The sequence below is a fragment of the Lithobates pipiens genome, unplaced genomic scaffold, assembly GCF_037356315.1.
Source record: "Lithobates pipiens isolate NorthernLeopardFrog02 unplaced genomic scaffold, aLitPip1_a1.2 Scaffold_4, whole genome shotgun sequence".
In the NCBI taxonomy this organism is placed as follows: domain Eukaryota; kingdom Metazoa; phylum Chordata; class Amphibia; order Anura; family Ranidae; genus Lithobates; species Lithobates pipiens.
The window spans coordinates 1,014,924-1,041,998 of NW_027507852.1; the positions used below are offsets into that span (position 1 = coordinate 1,014,924).

At 40.4% G+C, this 27,075-nt stretch overlaps 1 protein-coding gene across 1 annotated transcript in view; it reads right to left on the bottom strand.

Moving 5' to 3' along the window:
- The window catches only part of RPGRIP1 (RPGR interacting protein 1), a 98,544-nt gene extending 73,214 nt beyond the window's left edge, over nucleotides 1–25,330 (bottom strand). Inside the window, exons 1-15 of the mRNA XM_077466874.1 lie at nucleotides 25,297–25,330; nucleotides 25,101–25,198; nucleotides 24,903–24,962; nucleotides 19,532–19,664; nucleotides 17,193–17,479; nucleotides 16,902–17,001; nucleotides 15,436–15,579; nucleotides 14,245–14,350; nucleotides 11,726–11,749; nucleotides 11,468–11,614; nucleotides 7,602–7,675; nucleotides 7,060–7,199; nucleotides 6,453–6,616; nucleotides 3,418–3,729; nucleotides 329–446 (exon numbers count right to left, since the gene is read on the bottom strand). Of these exons, the coding sequence (XP_077323000.1) occupies nucleotides 329–446; nucleotides 3,418–3,729; nucleotides 6,453–6,616; nucleotides 7,060–7,199; nucleotides 7,602–7,675; nucleotides 11,468–11,614; nucleotides 11,726–11,749; nucleotides 14,245–14,350; nucleotides 15,436–15,579; nucleotides 16,902–17,001; nucleotides 17,193–17,479; nucleotides 19,532–19,664; nucleotides 24,903–24,962; nucleotides 25,101–25,182 (1,891 nt within the window). The 5' untranslated portion in view covers nucleotides 25,183–25,198; nucleotides 25,297–25,330. The remainder of the gene's footprint in view (nucleotides 1–328; nucleotides 447–3,417; nucleotides 3,730–6,452; nucleotides 6,617–7,059; nucleotides 7,200–7,601; nucleotides 7,676–11,467; nucleotides 11,615–11,725; nucleotides 11,750–14,244; nucleotides 14,351–15,435; nucleotides 15,580–16,901; nucleotides 17,002–17,192; nucleotides 17,480–19,531; nucleotides 19,665–24,902; nucleotides 24,963–25,100; nucleotides 25,199–25,296) is intronic.
- Nucleotides 25,331–27,075: the final 1,745 nt, after the last annotated feature.

Consider the following 27,075-nt stretch of genomic DNA (forward strand, 5'->3'; position numbering starts at 1 on the left):
TGGCATTGTTACGCAAGTGACAGTGCAGTGTGAGAATGGCCAGTTCTTTGTCATGAGTTGGTGAGAAGGGCAGGGGTCTGGCACCCGCTTCTGTCACACTATTAACAGAAACAGGAGTTAAATAATGAAAATAATGAAAGAAATAATGAGAACAAAATAGAAGTTGTAGCACATGGCAGCCAATTAGAATTTGTATTTTATTTTTCCTTAAATAAAAAAGTGAAACCCCATTGGTTACTATGAACAAAAACTCAGTTTTAGTTCTAATTTTTGTTTCCTAAATTGAGTCAACTCATAGAAATGAAAAAATTTAATTTGGATTCAATACCTTCCAGCATCTGGATTCTGGAGTTGCGTTTAAGCAGTCTGGCCTCATAGTGGTGCTCACGTTCTTCTCTTTCACGACTTTCACATTCTGTTCTAAGTTTCACTGACTTCAGCTCTTCCTGATAATTGGTGGAAAAATCATACGGTGATATAGAAGAAAACAACAGAAAAACAACTTTATATTTATTGATCTCAAACTTGTTCTTTAATCTCACCATGAAAGAGCATGAAAGCACAGCTAAAGAGTCAAAAGAAAACTTTTTTGTAGTTTTTACTTGTATGTATGAACATGCCTCATTTGAAAGCATTGCTGTCTACATTTTCATGCAGTGTATAGGGATGAGCTTCGAGTTCGATTCGAACATTGCCTGTTTGCCTGTTCAGAAAACAGTGAACAATTTGGGGTGTTTGTGGCAAATTCGAAAAGCCGCAGAACACCCTGTACATGTCTATGGGAGAAATCTAAAGTGCTAATTTTAAAGGCTAATATGCAAGTTATTGTCCTAAAAAGTGTTTGGGGACCTGGGTCCTGCCCCAGGAGACATGTATCAATGCAAAAAAAAGTTTTAAAAACTTCAGTTTTTTCGGGAGCAGTGATTTTAATAATGCTTAAAGTGAAACAATAAAAGTGTAATATTCCTTTAAATTTCGTACCTGGGAGGTGTCTATAGTATGCCTGTAAAGGGGCGCATGTTTCCCATGCTTAAAACTGTCCCTGCACAAAGTGTAATTTCTGCAGGAGAAAAAGTAATTTAAAATCACCCACGGCTATAATGAATTGTCGGCTCCTCATAATACAGAGAACAGTCATTGAAAGTGATTGATAAAAAATTTAGGGGGAACTCCACGTCATTTAAAAAAAAAAATTGACGCAGGGTTCCCCTTAATATCCATACCAGACCTGAAGGGCCTGGTAATTGAATTTGGGGGAACCCCTCGCTTTGTTTTCTGTATTACGGGGAGCCGACAATTCATTATAGCTGCGAGTGATTTTAAATTACTTTTTTTCCTGCAGAAATTATAGCATATAGTATCAGATCAGATTTCGTTAAGTGTGTGTGTGTGTGTGTTAAATCTTCACTCTCTTGAAGAGCTCCAGATCAAACGGCTATCAGAAACTTCAAGGTGTATTGGACAGCGTGTCTCCCTCAGGGTGCCATGGTCATGATCCCTGTTGCTGACCCCTACATCACTATTGTGTCCTCCAGTGACCTGGGGCACATGAAAGACATGCACATGGTGGAAGCTATGGCTTGCAAGTGGACCCTTGTATTCACTAAGATTGTTACTATGCACTAGATCAGAGGTCTCCGAACTGTGGCCCGTAGGCAGAATGTGGCCCTTTGCCTGCCTTTATCTGGCCTTTAGGGCACTATTCAATAGAGTAGTATTCCTCCCACTGACACCAGAAATGAGGAACTAATTTTCCCACTGACACCAGTGATGGGGCACTATTCCTCACTCTGACACCATTGCTGCCACTGACCAACAAGCCTATGGTATTGTTTACTCCCACTGATGCCAGGGTATTTTCAACTCCTACAACTTCTCACAGTCCTGCCCTCCTAAAGTTCGGAGGGCAGTAATCCGGCCCTTTGATTCCAAAGTTTGGAGAATCCTGCACTAAATGAAAGGTATAGAATCATGGCATGTGATGATGTTGGTAAACTGAAGGACATAATGGTGATTATGAACATAAATATTTTTAGATTACAAACAATCTTGAGGTTTAGATGTTGGTGTAATGGTCAGGAACGTTTCCTGATAAAAACAACTTGCTTAGCATATGTTTTAATACCCTGATACTGCTGTCAGGTATATGTTACTATTAGGCCTAGTTTACACTTGTGTTTGATGGGTCGTAAAATCGTACTTCTGATTCTTCTTTTCACAGAGGTATACAATGCCACATGCGTGATGCAGGACCCCCCCCCCCCCCCCCAATCTGCAAAAGCAGCCACACAGAGATATATAATGCTACCTGTAGATCCACTGGTGGCTTAAAAAACAAACCAAAAAAAAAACAGGCATTCAGGAGGCAACAATATTGCCTCCTGAGCACCTATCAGTCGCATCTGTACTTCTTTGTGAAAAGCAATCCGCTGCAGAAGTGAAAGGAAGTTTTAAGTGAACAGGAGTTTTAAAGTTTATTTAAAGTCTTACTTGAGGCGATTGTCCCACGACCCCCAATATTGGCTTTCAGACAAACACCCAACCTCAGACACAAACTAATCAGCAGGAAACTTCACTCTGATTTTGTTGTCACAAATAATGGAAGCAAACCCTGCAATAAAAAAAGGCTGCAAACTGTGCAACTAGATCTATCCACCACAAATGGGACCTTCAATATCATGGGAACCTACAGCTGTACCTCCAGTAATGTTGAGTACCTCATCCAATGCAAAAGGTGCAGCAAAGGATCTTATGTTGGTGAAACAGGACAGAAGTTGCAAACGAGGATGAATTTTCACAGACATACCATCAAGGAACATAAAGACAGTTTCTGCACAACTGTGGGACATCACTTCTCACAAGCAGACCACACTATAGAAGACATCAATGTCTTAGTTCTTAAAGGGAATTTCAGAACTATCCAGGAAAGGAAAACATTTGAACTAAGAATGATACTTCTTTTTAACACAAAAAATAACAGCCTAAATCTAGATATTGGTTTCTTTACCCATTATATTACAGTTTTACTACCCCCTCTGTGACTGTCCACCCCCAGTCTATAGCTCTCCCTCTTATCTCTCTAACTCTGCTGCTAGCTTTATTACCATTGCCATATACATTGATTTGTAAGTGTTTGCTTTTCTTTTTTTCCTTTCTCTCAGATTGTGTTTTTTTTTTTTGTTTTAACATTCTGCTAAAACTTTTGTGAATCAGTACTGCTTGGATCTTAAAGAAGAGGACATACCCTGAAAGCTTGTCCTGAAAAATTGTATGTTAGTGGAAGAAAAAAAAGTATCACAGACAGTACTCAATTTTTCTTTTTAAAGTCTTAGAAATTTAGCATTTTGCCAACCAGTGTTTAATGAGAGGCAATGTTATAGTGTATTTATTTTAAAATGTCTCAGATTTTCCACTTACCTGATAATCTTTATTAATCTGATGCTGCAAAATGAGCATTTCCTGAGTTTTCTCAAGTTCTAAAATAGTCTCAGCATGAGCAGCATCCATCTCCAGGAGTTTCCTCTGTGTCTCTTGTTCTGGCTTTCTTCTCTCCTCTTCCTGCACCTCCATTCTGAGATCTCTGCATCTTCTGCTTTCCCCCATCGCAGTTTGTATTTGGCTCCTATCCTCTTCTTCTGCCTGTCTCTTTCCCTCTCTGTATGTATTCCACAAATCCTCTTTTTCACTGAACATTTTCTTTAATATCCAATAGTCTTCTGGTATGTGAGTCTAGATCAGGTGAATATGCAGTCAGGATTTCGCTATTACTTCAAGAATATGTAATGATCGTACAACATAGGTCACATTACAGTGAAGTTTCACAAGGGGTGATCAAATAATTAAAATCTGCTAATATACTTTGTCAAGAGGTTGCTCAAGCCACTTCCAAGCTCCTGCTTGCTGGGTTCATATTAACTAAAACATTTTTATTTTTTTATTTGAATCATCTTTTTTAGTGTGTGGAAAAGCCTTGGAAAAGGCATTACCACTCTTTACCCTGAAAGACACCAACTCTGTGCAACAATTCACCTTTGTTCCTCCAAGAAGGAGATGTAAGAAAGTAGAAGGGGATTCATTTGCTAATTCCATCTTTTGAAATATTGGTTAATTTCAAGAAATCAAAAAATTAGGCTGTTAGTATACATAACCCAAGATTTCACTAGGTGAGAGTGCTAACCACTACACCACTGTGCCGCCCTTAGCCACTACTTATGTCACAGCCTGGACTATACAGGCATCATTGTGTAAGATATCACTGGATAGTAGAATGACCTTTCAGCACATGCCACTCTATAATCAGCATTCCCTAATTTCTGGCTACAGCCCTGAATGCTGGGCCTTCTCGTTGCAGAAGCCAGTTTACAGCAACTAATGAGCCCTAACTGTCTTGTAGGCCCAATATTTGGGCATTGCTATTTTAGAGTGTACCTATAGATAAACCCAGCCACATAATGTAATAACTTTGCTACAGAGTAGGTTATATTACCTCAGGTCATAATTTAACTTTTGAATCTGCCCCTCTAGCTTAGCTCAGAGTCTTCTAGTGTCAAAGCAGATACCAACAATCTCATTGTGGATATTTGCATAAGCTCATGTATGCTTTCCCCTTTCTGCATCCTGTGTGACAATGCCAAGGCATGCTGATCAATTGCTCAAGCACAGGGCAATGCATTTTGGGATGCTAGTGGAGGGGCCTGTGTATTCTCTAATATGTAACTGAGTATTGCCAATAGCACAAATGACTAAGGCTAGTCATACACAGACTTTTTTTCATTCAGCCCAGTGGCCACAGAATTAACAGATTCCTCCATCTAGACATACAAGGTGGATGGAGGAAATCTTCCTCTGCCGGGAAATTGGATTCTGACAGCAGCACCCATTGGTATCAGAATAAACTGATTATTGGAAAATTTCCAACATATCTCTTTTACATGTAGCACTAACCCCCCGAAGGAGCTGCTGGTTATTTTTGGGCTTACCGTTACCTTTCGTTCTCCTTGTTTCATGTCTAGGGGATTTCCCGAGGTAGATGGCCCAGTAACTTGTGACTGACAATAGATCCACTTGAATGGATTTTATTTGCAAAAACTCAAACCATTGAACAGTCTTTCAACTTGGGATGAGAAGGTTGGAAAGGGAAGGTTCAGGTACTCTCAATGTCAAAGTCCAAAAATGTTAAAGAACTTGCTTACTTTGACTGCATCCAGAGAATAGCCATTTGCAGCTGGATGAACACTCAGATTGGACAGTCCCTCTCTCACAAGGCCTAGCAACCAACCAGGTGTTTACTCAGGAACAAAGTCTTTATCACTGACGTTGTTGCAGAACACGTAGGGAAACTAAGCTGTAGAACACTTGTAGGATACCTGGATCTTTTAGCCTGCTTGGCAATATCCACAAGACTGGATTCTCTCAGTTACTTCAGCCCTTCCAGGCTCTTGTTAAGAAAACCAACCCGTACGTGGTGTTCTTCTAAAGAGTCCTCCCCTGGAATGCTCAAAGTTCAATGGGTCTCTCCCGAACTGGAGACAGCACCCATCACCTTGTAATCCTTCCTTAGTTCCCTAGCCTTGGGCTAGCCAGCCCCGAGGCATCAAAGTCGGGTGGAACCGCACCCCAGGCCATAGCCTTCCTGGGGGCTGGTCAGGAGGACCAGGACCATGTAATCAGCACATCATACTGGACCGGAACTCCGAACCACGTGACGTCTGCATCTTAAATACCCTCTCCCAGAAGGCACAGCGAGAGGGCCAATCCCACTGCCCTAACTCCGAGAGAGAGTAAATTAAACGCCCAACCAGACCATAGTTCCATTCCTGCCACCAGAGACAGCGCCCCCCCTGTGGCCAGGCTGAACATCTCACAGTCCAGTCAGACTGACACAGAAGTCAAATTTAGGCAAATAGACCCAAACCAAACTGTAGTTTGGGTAAAGTTACATTTTGAAAACACATAGCGCGTGCTCTTCAGGAGCCCGCCACTACCTACAGAAGTCCATTAAATAATCTTCTTTCAAGCAGAGGAAGTCACACACTGATCGAAATTTGGCCAGTCCAGCATTTCGATCAACGTATGGGCAGCCTAATTCAAAGGTATGTAGTATGACATAGCGGCATCTACTATCTGCTCTCTGGTAACACTAGAAGTTTATATGGTTGGAGTTTTTAGAAGAGTGAGGCCTATGCTGTTTCTCTAATTCCTTCCTTCTGAAAAACAATTTATTTTGCTGACAGCCACATGAGTTATCAATATATCAGGAACCTATATACCTGGTGTGCCAGACTGATATCTCTAGTCAGTAGCACTTTTTTATTAAGGCTAAAAAGAATACTTTTTCAAAACTGGCAGATCCATCCAGTGGATTTACTGGTGCAATAAGCACTATTTGCTGATTTCCCTAAGTCGGCCCACTCTGACTCAGAACTTAATCTATGCTCTTCATTCATTTTTACCTGTGGTTTCTGCAGTGTCATATCCTGCTCACAAGATGCTTCTCTGGCAGTAGATGAAGATGAAAGGACTGATATTTTATCCTGAAAATTGTGGATTTCTTGCATTTTTTCTAACAGCTGGCACTGTAGCCTGGAAATGTCTTGTTTAAGCTGCTCGCTTTGGTCTGACAAATGAAAAGAAAAAAATTAAATAATAACACACAGTTGCTAGTGTAGTTAGCATTTACTATATTTTATAAAAAAGTTTGAATTGACTGTTACTTTAATGGCCCTGTAATCTATTTTTCATGAAATTATTTCCTACTCTGTTTTTCTACATTCTTGTAACATTCTCCATGAGCTCACAAACTTCTCCCTCTCTCTTCCATTTGTTTGCAACAAGCAGTGTACATTACTTGCGATAATACGCACTGCTCTATGCACACTATACATCCTATAGTCCATCTTGGAAGTGAGCAAGAGAGGGTGGCTATGTTCCTACATACAGTGGATGCATGGAGAACAAACCTAGCCACCCTTGAACAAAAAGTCAGATCACAAAAGGAATTTGGAAATTTTAATTTAAAGGAGGCTATAGATTTTTTTTTGTCACTTTAATAAAACTTGCCTCTTGCATGCTGTAATTGTTCCTTGCTGTTTGTCAGGTCAGATTCGTAGCATTTAATTTGTGCCTCCAGTTTTGTAATAAGTCCTTTTAACTCTTCTTCTGCCACTTTCGAGGAGTTCACCCGCTCTAAGTCCAGAGAACTGTAAATAAATGAAAGCAGCTGGTTACTGATTTTTATTTCTTCCCATGTTTCCTCATTCTGCTTAGCCCTGGTTCACGTTGCAGCGATTTGGCATGCGATTTGACATGTCAAATTGCATGCCAAATTGACTAGTATTGCCAGCAATGGCACCGTCCATATTGGTGCAATGCCACATTTGCGGCGGCTCACCGATTCCCAAAAGTAGTTTCTGTACTACTCTTGGAGACTTCGGAGTGCAATTTCAATAGACATCTGTGCAGAAACCCGCACAGATGTCTCTGAAATCACCCCCGAAGTCGGGACTTACATGCAGGAATGAAATTGTGGGAGTTCAGCCGAACTCGCACAATTTCATTCCCGCTGTCAGTGTACCTCGGCTTACAAGGATTTCTCTTCTCACCTTTTTAGAAGGTTTTCATAGTGTTCCTTAAGAAGGTCTTTCTCTCTTTCCAGTTCAATTGCCCTCTCTTGATACTGAAAGAGAGCCAATATAGCATTAACACTCAAATATGGCAGTGTTTCACAGCTTTATACAAAGAATGTGCTTTTTTGTGTTAAAGTTACAGTAAATGTGCTGTATTTTGGTAAATCTTTATAACTAGCACACAGTGTATAGGGTTCAAATGTAGCATACAGTCCAATTGTCTACCCTTCAAAAAATGAACATTCTTCTCTAGAAAAATAAATCTAATATTTGTCTTATAAATATAAAGAAAACCATTTAATGCATTATTAATTTGACACTAAGTCAATATCTTTATTTTCCAAAAATAATGCATAAACATCCACTAGTTAATGGCCCTGTAATGTATTTTTCATAAAATTGTTTCTTACTGTGTTTTTCTGCCTCCTTGTAACTTTTTCTATCTCACATCCATTTATTTGGAATGAACAGTGCACATTAGCTGTGGTTATATGTACTGCTATATGGACACTACAAATTACATAGTCCATTAAGCCCCATACACACTATCAGATTTTCTGCTGAGTTTTTCCTTCAGATTTACCAAAACCATATAATATGAGGTCAAACCTTAGGAGTTTCAATTTGTATGCAATTAGGCAGACCCTTCTACTACATGGTTTTGGTAAATCTGAAGGAAAAACTCAGCAGAAAATCTGATAGTGTGTATGGGGCTTAAGCCATCCTATAAGCTAGCAAGAGAGGGTGACTACACTTTTACAAACAATGGGACCACGAGGAAGAACATAGCCACCATCAAACAGGAAATCATATCACAGCAGAAAAAAAAAAAAGACAATTTGGAGATTTGGAGGAGGCAGAGAGCAGTAGAAGGTACTTTTTTTTTTTTAGTTAGGAGTACATGCTTGGCAGTACTACGGGCTGTGAGCATACCACAACACCTACTGCAGATGATAATGGTTCTCTATTCGTCTCCCGCATGCCAAACTCAGGATTAACGGTCATCTGTCGAGCGCCTTCTCCATCTCCAACGGAACTCGTCAGGGATGTCCTCTATCGCCCTTGATCTTCTTACTCACCATGGAACCCCTTCTCCGCAAGCTCAGGGACAACCCGGATATAAAAGGTCTTCACATAACCCAACAAAACATATAAAGTTGCAGCATATGCTGACGATGTCTTGCTCTTCTCTCAGACCCCATTACCTCTATTCCTAAGACTTCTCACTTTTTCATACGCTATCAAATTTGAAAATACATTTTTACAAATCAAAAGCCCTAAACGTTTCTCTCCCACATACATTGGTATCGCATTGTAAACAAAACTTCCCATTCTGCTTGGAACCCGAATCTATAAAATATCTTGGTATTCAAATCCCCACCAGTTTGAAAGATTTATACACCAAAAAATTCCAACCTATCCTTCATACTGTTCAAAATGACCTACACAAGTGGCTTACGGGACCTTTCTCATGGTTTGGCAGAATGGCTATCTCTATTTGCTTCAAGCCATTCCTTTCAATCTCCCACCGTTGTTTTTCCTCTCTTACAAACGTATGTGCAGGCACTTCATATGGATGTCCAAAACACCCAGACTCAGTTGGGAACGATTGACACTCCCTAAACCACTAGGGGGTCTGGGAGTACCGGACAATCAGAAATACCATCTGGCATGCCATTTGACTAGAATAGTTGATTGCCACTCTCATGAACTTAATAAAGATTGGATCCAACTTGAACAAGCATTCATTCAGATTCCACTGGCACACTTGCCGTGGATACATAAGTCACACACTTCACGAGACACGCAAACGCATCCGTTCATACACGCCACACTGCAACGATTTAGGGAAGCATGTAAATACCTAAAACTGAACCCTACCTCCGGTCCCATGACCCCACTAGATAATAACCCAGAATTTCCACCGGGCCTACCCCTGCGCACACCGCAGACACTACCACAAGGACCTAAGCCAAGAGCGCATAGCTTTTTTCAAAACGGAAAACACTTATCACACCAAACTTTGTCCTCTTCACTTCCGAACTACCACATTCCCTTTTTCAAGTATTTACAACTTAGGCACTTCTTCCAAGACTCCAAACCCAATACAAATTGGAACAGAGATCGCAGCCCTTTTGAATCAATATGCAATAGTAATTAACCCCAAAGACACGTCATATCAACGGTCTATGCACTCCTCTTTTCAACATACGACGTCAAGCGAGATAAACTAGTCCAATGCTGGGAATCTGACCTTCATTTAGACCTATCCACCGAGGAATGGGAATGTATATATCATCATATCCACAAAGGCTCCATAAACATCACCACTCAGGAAAGTAGATACAAGATATTTTCTAGCTGGTATAGGACCCCCGACAAAATTCACAAATTTTACCCAAGCATTCCCCCAACGTGCTTGCTGGAGATGCAAAAATGCATTAGGAACTCTAATCCACATTTGGTGGGAATGCCCGCTCCTACAACCTTTTTGAGAAATTCATCGCCTTATCTCCCAAATTACAACGTATACCCCGGATTTTACTCCTGCTCAATTCCTACTTCACCACACCTCCACTCCCAAATGAGCCTACACTAAATCCCTTACCATGCAACTCATCAATGCGGCCAATCAGTGTATTCCTGTACACTGGAGGAGCTCCTCAATTCCCACACTGACAGAATTGGTGACACGGGTAGACAAAATAGCGCATATGGAAAGCCTCATACATCAGGCTACAGACAACCCAACTAAGTATGGGAAAACATGGGCATGCTGGAAAAACTTCAAAGAATCCACAACGTCTGTAGACTCAGGAAATATTCCAACACCAAGCTCACAGAACACTCTATAAAAACCGCCTACAATGCTACCATGCAACTTTGCCTTCCCCCTAATACATCCCATATATTCCCACTTCTTTACCAATGCCCAGCGACTCAGTTAGATAAACACCTTTGAATAATCACCCCAGAATCAGTTATACCCCTCGATTTACCAACAACTTCTGCCCTCAAAGGGCTCTTTCTGCTTACCTTTTGCCTTTGCAAATTAGCTGGTAAATGCCTAGCAACTGAAGACTTAGAAAAGGTGCCCACTCGCATACAGGGCTATACCGACCCTTCTCAATTCTATGAAGCCTCATTACACCCACCCTCTGGTCACAGTTAGATCCCTATAGGGGTGTACGGTGGTGGGAGAGTGACTGTCAGTATTCTGCTGTATTTCACACTGACCCGGTTCATGTGCACACTCAGATTTAGTGATATATACATATGCAGAAGAGTCTCGTTCCACCACTACCTGGAACATCCTCACATATATAGGCCTATAGCCGATTCATTAAGATACACTGCTTATATTCTTTATATCTGAAGAAACATACATGTCTATACATATACTGTCATATACTTGGTTTCCGTTTTCTTGATTCTAACTGAAGACTTTGTGATATATTGACTGTATCTTTTGCCTTTATTGTAAACTTGCAAAACCTTAATAAAATTTATTTTAAAAAAAGTACATCCTTGAATTATTATTTTTTAAACAAAATAACTTTAAGTTAATTTCATATTTGGATGAAATTGGTTTAGAATATTCTTAATATTTATTTAAAACAGGAAGGCTGGCAACTCGGATGCCCTTGAATAAAAGTACTTTATTGGTTACATGGGTACAGGCTATACGCTGATGCGTTTTGGCTAAGAAGTCTTCATCAAAGCATTTTCAATATTTATCACTTGTTTTTTTATCGCACATCATTTCTATACAATCTGCTTTTAAGATTTTAGATTACCTTGTTGTCCTTGCATTTCCCAACCTGGCAAATTGTACTGATTACCTCAATAAGTGATCTCTGAAGATTAGCCATGTTCTGCTGATCCACCTCCAGTGCCACAACTTTACTCCTCTCTTCTTTCAGCTGTGTGCTGAGATCTTCCAGCTGCATCAACACAGCCTTATGACTTAATGTCAGTGATTTTTGTTTCTATCACAGTGAAAAACAGCACATTTAATATCTAGTTACATCTAAAAACATTAGGTACATTTTTCAATATCCATCATACCAATTGGTAAGGAGATTTGATATGTAACATACCTCTTGTAGTTCTGTCTCATAAGACTGAAAATAAAATGAAGAATGGTGTGAGAAGAGACAACAAATAACCACTACACACAAGGTTAGATTTGCAGTTAGATACAAAGGTCCTCTGTCTATAGACAGCAGTGGCAAAAAGGCAGCTTTTTTTCCCATCAGAAGAAATACAGCCATCTTAAATATAGTATATACATTGTATGGGCAAGGGTTTGTGTACACCTAACTATCAAACCTATGCGAGCTTGTTGGGCATTCCAAAACTAAGGGCATTAAGTTTTCAATATTATATATATATATATTTTTTACAATATTTTGATGGATGTTGGTAGGAATTTGCAAATACAGCAAAAACAACCTGTGTGAGTTCAGGTACCGATGCTGTACAAAAAACCTGGCTCTCAACTGCCATTCCATTTTATCCCAAAGGTGTTTAGTAGTGCTTAGCCAGGGCTTTGTGCAGGGCACTCAAGTTCCTCTACACCAAACTCATTAAACCATATGTAGCAAGCCTTTATCCTTGCTCAGATGAGGACTACCAGGGGGCTCATTGAGCTATTGCGGAGTGAAAGAAATTGAGTGCCAGTTACTTTGGTACATTTAATAAAATGTATTAAGCTCAATAAACTCTGGATAAAGAGTTAAGGCACATAATGCCCAAAAATAGGCAACAAATGGTTCTAGACTTCTCTTTTAGCAACAGTCAATACAGTCAATACAAGCAATGGGCATTTAAGCAGAGACCTGCAATTTGTATCAGTAGATCTATTAAATACAACCAGACATCACAACCAGACATTGGACGAGCAAACAAAACTTCCTGCAATATGAACTTAGGAAAATCCCAATAAATTCAAAAACAATACCAACTTTAAAGAGGAAGTAAACCCTGATGAGTTTACTTCCTCTTTCATTCCCTCCAAAGGTAAAGCATAATGGACTACTATGCATCGCATAGTAGTCCATTATGTGTCACTTACCTGACACAGGAGCCAGCGATGTCACCGCTGTCCCCTGTAGTCCGGCGCATCCATCTTCTTGGTGGGTCTCGATGCTCCGCCGCTGTCATTCGAAGAAGCCGCGATGACGTTACTTCCGCACATGCGCACGGGAGCCGCCACGCGCGGCATATCGCCGTTGATGGGTGCCGCGCTCAGTGCGCCTGCGCGCCGCTGTCTGCGGTGCCTGTCTTTCGGCAAATATCACCTAAACCATGTAGGTTTAGGAGATATTTCTTGGACCTACAGGTAAGCCTTAATCTAGGCTTACCTGTAGGTCAAAGTGTGCTGTAAGGCTTTACAAACACTTTAACTCAGGTGGACTACAGTCCATCTTCCCACAAATTTTTGGCCCAAAGTTAGAAACACGCAGTCGTCTAAATGTTCTTGTATTGTACAGCTATAACTGTATCACCACTAACAGGTTGAGTGAATAGGATTGATTATCTCAATATAACATACAAGTAGCACCGCACACTGTATTCAATGCCGATGTGAAGTAAAGGGACCTTTATGATTAAGCCCAATGTGGGTGGAACATGTCAGAGGGGCAAGACCGAAGGGCAGGCACTTGAACCCTGTCTTTCATTTACTTTAAATCAGAGTTGAATACAGTGTGCATTGGTACTTATATGCTATATTGCATCTTGGGGCGAGATGTGCTTTGTCTTTGCCAGCACCTGAATACAGAATATAAACACTGGGAGACTGATACCGTGGGTTTGGGAAGTCATTGATCTGTTATAACATTGATTATCTCAAAATCAGTTGGATATATTAGACAGCAAATAAACATGTTGTCCTTGAAGTTAATGTGTTGAAAGCAGAAACAATGGGCACAGCAGTGTGTTGTATATGGAGCTGCAGAGCTGCAGATGGGTTAGGGAGCCCAAACTGACCTGTGTCCACAGCCAAAAGCTCTTACAATGGGCTTGTGTGCATCAGAACTGGATCTCGCCACAATGGAAGAAGGTAGCCTGGTCTAATGATTGGGTTTTCTTTTACATCATGTGGATGGTCGGATGTGAGCATGTTGCTTACCTGGGGAAGAGATGGCATCAGGATGCACTATGGGAAGAAGGCAAGCCTGCAGAGGCAGTGCGATGCTTTGAGCCATGTTCTGCAGGTAACATTCCTGCCATTCATGTGGATGGACAAGTACACCCCTTAATGGAAGCAGTATTCCCTGATGGGAGTGCCTCTTTCAGCAGAAGATCTAATCAATCCTCTGTGGGATGTGCTGGAAAAAAAATCTGATCCATGGAGGCCTCACCTCACAACTTACACGACTTAAATGATCTGCTACTGACTGCTTGGTGCCAGATACCACAGCCAACTTTCAATGCAACAGAGCTGTTTTTGTGACAAAAGTGGATGGACATAAAGTTATGGCTGATTGGTGTATCTTGTCTTTCACAGGAAACACCCAAACTTAATCATTTCTAGGTGTGCCCACAAATTTTTAGCTATGCAGAGTGTGTTTATTTTAATATTTAAGGGATCTGGAAGTAAAAACAACTTCACCTCTTTGAGCTGTTGAAATTGCTCTCTGAGGGCACAGAGACTTGTGTTCTTCTCTCTGAGCTCCTTTTTAAGACGAATATTCATGACGTTATCTTGGATGATTTTTCTGAAAAAAAGAGCATGCATTAAAGAGGTGTCCCTCTTGTCTGTAACTGTGGATCTTCAACTCGGACCTTCTGCTATTAGATGAAATGAGCAGAAATCTGAATTTTTAAAGGGTAAGGTCACCTTTTCACGAAAGAATAAAAACATGAACTAACTTTAAATATTTTGGTCAACCCTTTGGACCTGGCTGTACATAGCAGCCATGATCCCCCATGCTGCCAGTGTAGTGGCCCTTACGCTGACCAATAAGAAGGTGTCCCAGAAGAAAGGAGCGCTTCTCATTAAGAAAAACAGTTTAAGGCTCCATCAGAAAATAAATATCTCTTTATCACTAAATTAAAGTGTTGATATTTTTTGATGAACTGATAAAGTGTTTTAAGACTTCTGTCCCACAAGACTACAGAACATTGTAAGTCAAATTTGGTAATTGCTTAGACCAGTGATTCTCAACCAGGGTTCCATGGAACCCTAGGGTTCCTCCAGATGTTGCTAGGGGTTCCTTCAGCATTGGGCAATTTCTGCCTCTCAGATAAGTTCCCACAGACACCATTCATCTTTTTAACTATCTGTAAGGAGGTAATTCTTCCCAATGACCACAAGTGTAAGGACCATTCTTCCCACTGACCATCACACTAATGTATAATGAGCTGTAGATTTCTAATTTTTAGCAGGGGTTCCCTGAGACCTGAGAACTATTTCAGGGGTTCCTCTGTGTTGAAAAGGTTGAGAAAGGCTGGCTTAGACTATCATACAGAAGCCTTTTGTTGTACTTTAAATCATTCTTAAAGGATGTTTTAGAGATTGCAATACTTTCCAGGCTCATAACTGTCCATATAACTGTCTAACAATACACAACATTCTTTTTTATTATTTCAATTTGTTTAAAAAACTGTGATTTCAGCTGCAATTGTTATTTGTATTTCTATGGAAAACATGATGCTAATATAAGACTAGACACATTAGCTAATTTGAGTACTACTAATCTATGCTTAAAATACACAAGAAACACAATACAGACAGAGACCTCTAGCAATTTATTTCAGACTTTATGACAGCCAGTCAGTTGAAATCCAGTTCCATACTTACCGCTGGTCCTCAGCCTGCTGCACATGCTGCAGAGAAAGCAGGATTTCAGTGTCCAGATCCTTAGGCTTGATAGCAGCCATGTGCTTCAATATGACTGCAGCTTTTTCATCCATATTGCAGTTTTGCCTGTTGATAATTTTAAATCTGGAAGGTAAAATGTTAATTTTATGTAATTTATCAATTGCTGCCCATGGGGCAATTTCTGTTGCAAAGATATTAATATGATGTAAGAAAATAACAATAAAAAACATACAGTATAACATACAGTATCTCACAAAAGTGAGTACACCCCTCATTCTATTATATCCCTCAATTCTATTATATCTTTTCATGTGATAACACTGAAGAAATTACAAGAAATCTACAACGACAGGCTGACCCCCCCCCCCCCTTCAACCGCTGCAGCAATGCTGGCAGCACTCATACATCTATTTCCCAAAGACAACTGAGATATGACGCTGAGCACATGCACTCCACTTCTTTGGTTGACCATGGAGAGGCTTGTTGAACCTGTCCTGTTAAACCACTGTATGGTCTTGGCCACCTTGCTGTAGCTCTATTTCAGGGGCTTGGTAATCATCTTATAGCCTAGGCCATCTTTATGTAGAGCAACAATTCTTTTTCAGATCCTCCGAGATTTCTTTGCCATGAGGTGCCATGTTGAACATCCAGTGACCAGTATGAGAGAGTGAGAGCGATAACACCAAATTTAACACATTAGGGAGGGAAATGGCTAATTGGGCCCAATTTGGACATTTCCACTTAGGGGTGTACTCACTTTTGTTGACATTTAGACATTAATGGCTGTCTGTTGAGTTATTTTGAGGGGACAGCAAATTTACACTGTTATACAAGCTGTACACTCACTACTTTACATAGTAGCAAAGTGTCATTTCTTCAGTGTTGTCACATGAAAAGTTATAATAAAATATTTACAAAAATGTGAGGGGTGTAGTCACTTTTGTGAGATAATGTCTTTATCACCTGTATTGGTCATTAACATAATGTATAAAAAATAATTGTGTTAAATATTAGAAATTAAGAATGTAAATTAGCGAATGTGGTGGTAATGAAATGTTTTGTAAAGAAGGGGTTTTGGTAGTAACGTTTCCTTAAAGTGTATGTAAAGGCCATATTTTTTAGTTTTGCACGAAGTATGGAAGGATTTAAGTTATCATCAGAGCAAGAGGTGAGAGAAAATCTTTAAAAGGAACATATGTTCACTTTGAGCAGATTTCCTCTAATTTTATTTTACATCTGTATGATAGCAAGTGAAGAGAAATCTCCCCAGCGGGACACAAAGTAAAAAATAACTTGATATCAGTTTTAAAAATGTACTTCTGTATCTAAAACAAAAGTTCTAAACTGAATGGATGCTTCTATCCCAGGATATAGGCCAGGTCCTGGTTTGGGTGCAGTCAGGTCTCCAAAAGCTCAGTAATTTAACATTTTTAAATGATACTTACAGTCTATCAATTTCTGCTCTGGCTTCATCACTGAGACTTTCCCCATAGCAATCAGCAGCTACTCGTGTCGGACCTGTGTCTGGACCTTGCAGACGTAAACCTAGAATCATAAAGGAAAGCTAATGAGTACTGTTTGTAGCCACCACTAGCACATAATCTAGGACTTAAGAAAAAAAGTGTACTTGTGGATTTAGAATGAACGAAAGAATGAATGAACATTGGGATAATTCATATTTTTCACACACTTTGCTGCTGAATGCACTAACATTCTCTTTAGTGTCTTTTACCTACCCTTCTTATATTTTTCTGGCAATGTTGTGTTTTTTTTAATACCGGAATTTATGCGTGCTGATATTGCGCCATAGGGACAATGTCTGCAACCATCCTGCAGCTGAAGGCGCTGCTTATATGTAGTCAGTCTTTGCCTTAAGGCTTCATTTCTGCGTTCCAGGTCTCTCACGCGATCTTGTAAGTTCTCCATAGTGTCCTCAGCCTCCAAATCTCGGCCATCTTTTCTGGCTTTCTTTAATTCATGCTGCCTGTGATCCGATGTTAGACGGAGCAGTTTAGTTGACATTCTGTAAAGGAAAATGGTAATTTTACCTTCCTTAAAATAACCTGCATTTGTTGGCTTTATTATCCTTACTATTTTTAGAATATAGGGCCTACTCCTGCTTTCATGGGCAAAGGAAACCTGTCTTAAGCAAATAAGTAGGATGCCATTTTTAACTCCTTTCTGAAAATGCTCGTTGCTTGGTTGTTTTGGACTTCAATCCTTTTCAAGCCACTGACTGAGAGCAAATATGTAACCAGTGTTATTACAGTGGAGTTGGATATCCTGACCTAATACTTCCAAGTCAGTGTCACAAAGTATCCAAACCAGTGAAGTGGCAAGACAGCCAGGTAACTAGCTATTTTATTTGTGACGTACATTTTTATTTTTAACTTTTTTTACATTTTATGTGTTCAATTTTCCATATTTCAGTAAATGTATTACATTTGTACATACTGTACTTAGATAATTCCTCTAGGGACCAGTGGCGGCTGGTGCTCAATATTTGGGGGGGGGGGGGGCAAACAATCCTGCCCCCTCTATCACGCACAATCACCAGCACAACCCCCTCTCCCCACAGGAGACAGATAGGTAGGTGGCGATTAGACAGGAAGGTGGCGATCAGTCTGGCCTTACCTTAGGAGGCTGCTCCTCGCTCCAGGCTATGTATATACATACATATGCATGTATATATATATATATATATATATATATGTGTAACGCTGGCTCCTGACGAGCAGGCGCTATGTTTTTTTTCTAAAGTTAATTTGCCTGAAACCATAGTTGGTTGTTGGGGCTATTTATCTAAATTTCTGGTTTCAGTACCAGTCCAGCTGGGTTGCACTAGGTACTCCTTGACCGCAGGTGTCGCAGGTGTCGCTGTCACCGCCAGTAAGAGTAGAAACGCAGTTTAGCTGGGTGTATTGAATGGGAGTGGGAGTTTTCTCCTGCTGTGCATTCTGGGGGGTGGTATTTAAGGTACCGACGCCATGTGGTGGGGGTTCCATCATTGATTTTCTGTCTGTTCGGTTCTGGTGGTCCTCCTGACCCAGCCCATGGGCCACCTGGCCCAGGGCGTAGAACCATGCATTCCGATTCGGGGCCTATTGATCCAAGGGTGGTCCGGTGCCCTCTCATCTGAAGGGAGAGACCCAGCAACTGAAGCACCCTAGGGGAGGACTCTTCAGGAGAAGGCCGTGCACAAGGCTGGCTTCTCTGATGGAGCCTGGAGGCTTAGTTGAAGGACGCAACCAGGATTCACACTCATACGGTATCGCGGGATCGGCTGTTAGAACCTGGAACCCTATGATAGCTCTTTAAATTTATCTATGTCCCTCAGTAACGCTCAAATGTACATCACAAGTCTGTGGCAGAGACTTTGTCAAACACCCTACCGGCTGCTAGGCCTAGTGAGAGGAGGTCTATGCGGGGGTTGTAAAATCCAGTTGTGAAACGGTCTTTATTCTCTGGATTTTCTATAAGGACTTCCTTTATTTTTTTGCAACCTAAGTACCTGAACTTACTCCTAACCCTCTACCCTTTATTGAAAAATACAGTGTCAGTTCCACATTCTTTGGCATATCTATCAAGGGAATGTGCAAAAAAATCCAAAATCAAGAAACCAAAAGCTACATAAACATGGGCACATGTTTGGTGGTTCCAGCTGCCTCGTTGCCAGGATCAGAGGGCCAAGGGCTCTTTGACACCAGTCTCTCTTACTTGGAGATCTACTTGCAGGATTAAATAATAGCAAAACTATGATATGGGGGGATTGAGCAAAAAAATTAAAAAAAAAATTGTAGTTGTCATTTTTTATTTTGCCAATAGTTAATAGCCAATTTTTTCATATGTATATTTGAAAACAGTCAAAAAGCCATAGTAAAGGATATCACATTAATTTAATCTAGATTTTACTTTTGTCATACATGTTGCAGCAGTTCTGTTGTCAGGGCCCTGCATTGTTAGTGGTCCAAGTTACAGACATTCTGACAGTGATGGCATCTATGGACAGTGACTACTGCACATAAGTCATACTATATGAAAGACATTTAATTTTCTTATTCAATATACTGTATACCTCTTAATTTTGTCCTCCTGCTTCCTGGCATATTCTTTAAGTAGCAGATTCTCTTCATGAAGCCGTAGAAACTTGTCCTCCAGTTCTTCACGGGATATCAAAGCTACTCTGCGTCTGGTCTTCACATCTTTTTCTGTGTATAAAGTTTCATATTCAGGTGTGAACAACATGCCAAGTTCTGTAATAAGCAGGCATCTGAACTTTTCAGTTAGACAAAACCAATAAGAAAATGCGATAAGCTCCAACAGAAATCCTTTTTCACTGAATTGTCTTCAGTAAACTGAGATGTGATTGATTGCTGTACAAAACTGTACTGCACTTATTGCAATTAATTTGAAGTTTAATTCCAGCTATACACCTAACTAGCCTTAAAACTGTCCCCTACCCTTCCTAAAACATATGCCTGTGTAAGAAAGCTGTACATATTTACTTAGTTTCAGCCTACACCAATCCGGTTACATGATCCCCTGTGCCAGACAATGTAAAGCCTGCACTGGTGATGTCACCCATAGGTTTCAGTGGCCCATACTTTGTAAGTGATCCCTCCTCTCCCCTGCAGTGGCACTGGCTGACACAGGAGAGCCAGATCACATGACTGAACCAGATCAGTCAGAAAATAGGCAATTATTGTGACACGTTGAGGTTTCTTAGCTCAATGGTAGTGCCAAAATAGTGACCTTACTCCACACCAGATATAGTTTTCAAGGCTTTCCTGCCCATTTTTATATTAAAAAACCTCAAAACTTTACACAGGTATGTCTGTCTTCATATGCAGGCACCATCGCTGCAAAGCATAACATTCAGCCTTCTGGCTCTCGTGGCAGCTTTAATGATCCAAGTACCTCTTAACGGTGTCTTGAACCTCAGTATCTTTTCAGTCCTCTTGATCATGAAACACGTCCCAGTGTTTATGCACAGACGCTGAACCTCAGCTTTGCATCTTCCTTACAGATTCCTAGCTGTTTGTGTCCCTCTTGGACTATCTCTGTATGGCTCCCTAGCTGCTCTTCTGTCCCACATTGACTCACTCTTGTCCCTCATTGACTTTCTCTGAGGCTCGGGCCTTCCTCTGTCCTGACCTGGACACCTTGATGCATGGCAGCATCTCCCCTGACACACTCTGACCTCCTTTAGGAGAGTGGGGCTGTGAGCTCTATCTTTGGTTCTCATATGAAGCCAGCACACACCTGTGCCTCCAGTTTGCTTGCCTCCCACAAAGTTTTGCATAAACCACCAATTTATGGTTACCCTGCTACAGTATATACATCTTTTTTTAGGTTAGTTAGCATAGGTATTAGAAGACGAAGGGGACAGTTTTAAGGCTATTTAGGTATAAAGCTTAAAATCCACTTTATTGATGATTATTCATATATGACATATAAGGCATTGTTTTCCCTAGATTGCATCCTTTCATATCATGTCTCTGTATCTGAGCGATATTGACAGACAAAATACATATTCTTTAAGCAATGGCTGTATATATTAATTGGTACAGTAGACCTGTTACTTCTGTTCTACTGGAAGGGTGCCTGTTGCTACAAGAAACTAGGCTAGGGTTTCAGTCGTGTGTCTGCTGCATTGCAACAAAGTGTTTTAGTTATTTGCTCACCATGGTGAGCATTGTGGTCAAATGGGTTGTCTTCAACTTGCTCTATCTATGAACTTTTTGTTAACTGAAAGTGATTTTTTTTTTTTTTGTGAATTATAGACAAGGTTTAAAGTAGAACTCCATTCAAAAATAACACAATAAAAATGAAGAGCTCTATAAAAGATAAAATAAAAACATATTTAGCAAATTTTGTTTCAATCTGGAAAATCCTGAACTGTCTGGTTACTCATGCTGTTATTCTCACAATCCAGCTATGGTCTACAGCAGAGATCTTCAAACTACGGCCCTCCAGCTGTTGCAGAACTACAAGTCCCATGAGGCCTTGTAAAACTCTGACATTCACAGACATGACTAGGCATGATGGAAATTTTAGTTCCTGAACAACTGGAGGGCCATAATTTGAGGACCCCTGGTCTACAAGGACTTCTTGAGACTCATACCAAGTCAAAGTCAGGTTCCGCCTTTAGGCATTGGGTTTTCTTGACTACGATGGGATTAGAAGGCTGTCTGCATCAGAGCATCTGACACTGGACAGTTTACACGGGTCTGCTGTACACCACAGCCTTGACTGGAAGGGCAGGGCACTTAGGGGATTTGTGACTTCCTGTGACTGGACAGTGAGGCAGCAGAATGATAAGCTCATCTCTCTGTCACTCTGTTCTCTCCTTCCATAAGCATGTTCCTTGTTAGCTTCTGAATACTGCAGCAAAGCTGATTCCTGTGCTACTTCTTTTTCATTTATATCTTCCTGGAGTTCAACTTTAGCATACAAAACAAAGGAGGTAGCTTTTAAACTGAGCTCTAAGCAAACATGAGAGTTGTTTTACCCACCAAGCTGGAAGGCAGCAAAGCCAGTTTGGTGACATCACAAATCTGTACTGGAATTATGGTTGAACTCCAGCCCAAAATGTATTACTTGTTTTGTATAGAACATGTAATGATCAGAACCTCAAGTTTTTTTTTTTTTTTGCTGTTTGTTTAGTCACTGGGGAGATTCGCTGTCTTTTCCTGTCCTGATAGCCACTGTCATTGTGGCAGAAAGGGATGAAAAAAATTACAGTTGTCACAGGAATAGAGGAATAGGAGGTGAGGGGAGATCTTCCAAAGGGCACACATTCTTCAATTAAAACTGTTACAGAAGAGAATACTCCTGCTTCAGGAAAATCTCTACCTACTTCCTAGTGTGCCCTTGGCACAGGAAATAACTGGATCTCACAAATGCTGAAACAGGCAGCAATAAGAACACAGCTTCTAACTAAACAAAACAAAATAAAAAAGTTTCTGGATGGAGATCCACTTTATGCCAAACTGCTTGGTGTCTACCCTGTCCCTTGTCTGTGATTGGACAAGGAAGGAGCAGCAGCTCACTATATATCACTCAGCATGTTCCTTATAAGTACATGTGCAAGAAGCAGAGCCTCAGCAGATTGCCATTGCCTTAGAGCAGTGGTCTCCAAACTGCAGCCCATGGGCTGGATGTGGCTCTTTGTTAGACTTTAACCAGGCCCTGGGATACTATTCCTCCTACTGATACATGGCACTATTATGCCAACTGACATCAACAGTGGGGGATCATTTCTGCCACTGACGTTAATGGTGGGGCACTATTCCTCCCACTGACGCCCATGATGGGGCACTATTCCTCCCACTGACACCCATTATGGGGCACTATTCCGCCCACTGATACTAATTATGGGGCACTATTCCTCCCACTGATACTAATTATGGGGCACTATTCCTCCCACTGACATCAATGATTGGGCATTCTTCCCACCACTGATACCAATGATGGGGCACTATTCCTCTCATTGATATCAATGATGGAGACTAGTCCTCCTCCTATTGACCACAGCTGCTATGTAATTTATTTTTCTAACGTAAACACAGCAGCGTTAAAGGACCACTATTGCGAGAAATACAATATTATGAGCTATATTCTAAGCCAATGTGTTAATGCATGCAGCGATAGTGTTCTATATTTAGATTTTTCTTTTTCATTTATGTGCATTTATGTGTGTTTTTCCCCCTTACTCGCAGACCAAAAGTGACAGTTATTGATCAGGACAAAAATTACCCACCAGAGTATTTTTTAAAATTACATTGTGAATAAAGGGTACCCATCTTAAAGCGGACCTTCAGTCATTTTTTCATCTTTCCATCTATTAAATCTTCTGCCCTTGTTTATTTAACTTTGGATAGTAAAACATTTTTTTTTTCTGCTAGTAAATACCTTATACAGCCCAATTCCTGTTTATTGTCTGGTCATTAGCCTAGGCTTATGACATCACGCACAGGTCTCTGTCTCGCTCTTGTGAGAGTTTGCCAGGAAGGGAGGGGGGATGAGTCATAGGAGAGACAATCAGAGCTGCAGAGCTGGGCAGGTGCCTTTGTGTGTCTGTGTAAATCCAGGAAGTGAACAGACAGCAGCTTCAGCTGCCCACAGTTAAAATGGTTGCAGCCAGACTCAGTGGATGGAGATTTCTGGAGCATATTTGGCAAATACAGAATCACAGTATATATAAAATAATATGCAAAGTGGTTGGACGGAAGCTTCAGAATGGCAAAGATGTTTTATTACAAATTATGTGAGCAGACTGTTTAAGAACCCTTGACAGTATTACAGTTTGCCCAAACCCATTACTGTCATTTGATCTGGACAGCTTGGTCTACATGTAAATGTGAAGACAAAATATAGACATATGAAATAAAAAAGGTATTCATATATTTAATACTATTGTTGTAAGCATTACCAATATATAACTATGAGCATACAATTTTTTGCAGTATTGTGCATTTCTATGATGGATTTAATTAGTAGGTGGAGTTCAGCTTTACTGACAGGTTTGTGAGATCAGGTGTGCCGGCTTTCTGTTATAATCATGTACTGCAGTGATTCTCAACCAGGGTTCCATGGAACCCTAGGGTTCCTCCAGAGGTTGCTAGGGGTTCCTTCAGCATTGGGCAATTTCTGCATCTCAGATAAGTTCCCACTGACACCATTGATCTTTTTAGCTATCCGTAAGAAGGTAATTCCTTCCCAATGACCACAAGTGTAAGGACCATTCTTCCCACTGACTATCACACTAATGTATCATGAGTTTTAGCAGGGGTTGCCTGAGACCAGAGAACTATTTCAGGGATTTCTCTGTGTTGAAAAGGTTGAGAAAGAATGATGGACTGTACGTTGACCTTGTATTGTGGTTACATTGTTACATCCAGGGCTTTTTTTCTCATACAATAGGAACTGGAACTCAACCACGACCCCCCGAAACCCCTCCACCCACACACACCCTCCAAATCACATCAAATAGTGGGTGTGGTCAGTCAAATTTCACGGAACAGTAAGAGGGTCCTAAAGGCGCATTAATTATCCGGATTGCATTACATAGAGAGTGCAGAGTTCAAGGGGGTTACACACAGAGTGCAGAGCTATCTCTTGTAAACACAGAAACCGGACTTCTGTGTTTACAAGTGATTGTGGTCAGCCCCCCCCCCCAAGGGTCTGAGCCAGAGAGCCAGAGGTAGTGGGACTGAATTCCACCAAGTTCCCCCTGAAAAAAAGCCCTGGCTACATCTAATCAAATTAATGATATAAATGGATATTGTGTACTGGTGTTTGTACTCAGAAACAGAACACTATGTACTGTGTATACCCAAATATCACAACAGAGTCATGGTGTATGTGAGATTATCAAATAATGTACATTAGGGCAAGGCAATACATAAGGCAATGACAAAAGCCTCCTTGAGTTGTCAATTTACCTTTCATTTTGGGAGATTTCTGCATCAACATCATTTGCTGGTTGGATCCTGTTGTTACATCTGGAAAAAAGGCATAAATAAATGTACAGTAACCGAGAAAGTGAAAGTAAACTGACTAAAGTTGAAGAATATTCAAACAAACTAGTGAAAAACACATAAAAAATACAAATAAAGAATAAAATGTAATGACCCTAATACCTTGTATAGCCCTCAATATCGTCGGTCTGCAGTCCGTGTCCTTTACTGGAAGGTCTGAGGCTGTCTCATCCATCAAGGACATAGTCACGTCTTTCCAGCTAATGAAAAATACAATACATGTATATTGAAAAAGTGTCTAACAGCATAAGGTTAGAATAATGGTTGTTAATATATTTATCGTATATATTGCTCTTACATGGTTATTGATATGGTGTAAGCTATTCGTTCAACTCCTCACCAATTATTTTCATATTGTGTTCTCTCTGTATAATTATAATAATGTGTCCTGAGTATTACCTCGGTCAGATCCTCAGCTGCGTCTCCTTCATTCTGCAACTTCTTCCTCTGGATTAGAATGCTACTAATCTCAGCCCCATCTGCTACTCATGGCAGATATGTTGTCCAATCCAGAGCAAGGGTTAGTCAGACTAGCTGTTGAGCCAAATCCTCACAGGAGACCAAAGCGTAATTAGACAAAATAAAAAATACATTGTTAACTACCGAACCCCCTCTATTCTTTGGAAAAATGCTCTTTTTACTGAAGATGCGTACACTTATTTCCTCACAATAAATACCTGTACACTATAATTAAATCCTAAAATATGAAAAACAAAAACTATGAGTAAGTACCAAAATTGATAAATAAAATTAGCATAAATGTTCCAAATTGTAAAGGTAATCTAATATGTAGGAATGTAACCTTACATAAGATATTTTTAATATAGCGTTAGTTCTTTTAGTAACATTAAATTAAAGAAACAGATAAGTGATATTAAGCTCCATGTTTTCACAATGATCATTATTTTTTTTTTACCGTTTTATAGGAAATCATCTGAAATTGTTCATGTGTGATGTAGTATAAAATGGCATAGCTGTTTAATACAGATATACATTATGTATAAACTGTACGGTATACATGTCACATGTCAAACAGTCTATTTGACTGGATGTGCATTTGAATGCTAGCAGAAAGGAAAACGATTCAGAGGTCTATTAACAGTACACACACACTGGTACACCTGTGCAATTGTTTGATAACACAAATTGCTAATCTGCCAATCACATGGCAGCAACTCAACACATTAAGGCATCTAGATGTGGCAAAGACGACTTGCTGTTCAAACCGAGCATCAGAATGGATAAGGAAGGGGATCTAAGTTACTTTGAATGTGGTTGTTGGTGCCAGATGGGTTGGCCTGAGTAATTCAAAAACTGCTGATCTAATGGGATTTTCACGCACAACCATCTCTAGGGTTTACAGAGAATGGTCTAAAAAAGAGAAAATATCCAGTGAGTGACAGTTGTGTGGATGAAAATGCCTTGTTGATGTCACAAGTCAGAGGAGAATGGCCAGACTGATTCTAGATGATAGAAAGGCAACAGTACTTGAAATAACAGCAAACTACACCAGGTGCCACTCCTGTTAGCTAAGAACAGGAAACTGAGGATACAATTCGCACAGGCTCACCAAAATTGGACAATGGAAGATTGAAATTACATTGCCTGGTCTGATGAGTCTCGATTTCAGTTGTGACATTCAGATGGTGGGTTACAATTTGGTGTAAACAACATGAAAGCATGGATCAATTCTGCCGCGTATCAACGGTTTAGGCTGGTGGTGTAATGGTGTGGGAGATATTTTCTTGTCACTCTTTGGGCTCCTTAGTACCAATTGAGCATTATTTAAATGCCACAACCTACCTGAGTATTGTTGCTGACCATGTCCATCCCTTTATGACTACAGTGTATCCATCTCATTTTTTGATGGCTCCTTCCAGCAGGATAATGCACCATGTCACAAAGCTCAAATCATCTCATCACTGGTTTCTTGAAAAGGACAATGGCCTCTACAGTCGCCAGATCTCAATCCAATAGACCACCTTTGGGATGTGGTGGAACAAGAGATTTGCATCATGGATGTGCAGCCGACAAATCTGCAGCAACTGTGTGATGCTGTCATGTCAATATGGACCAA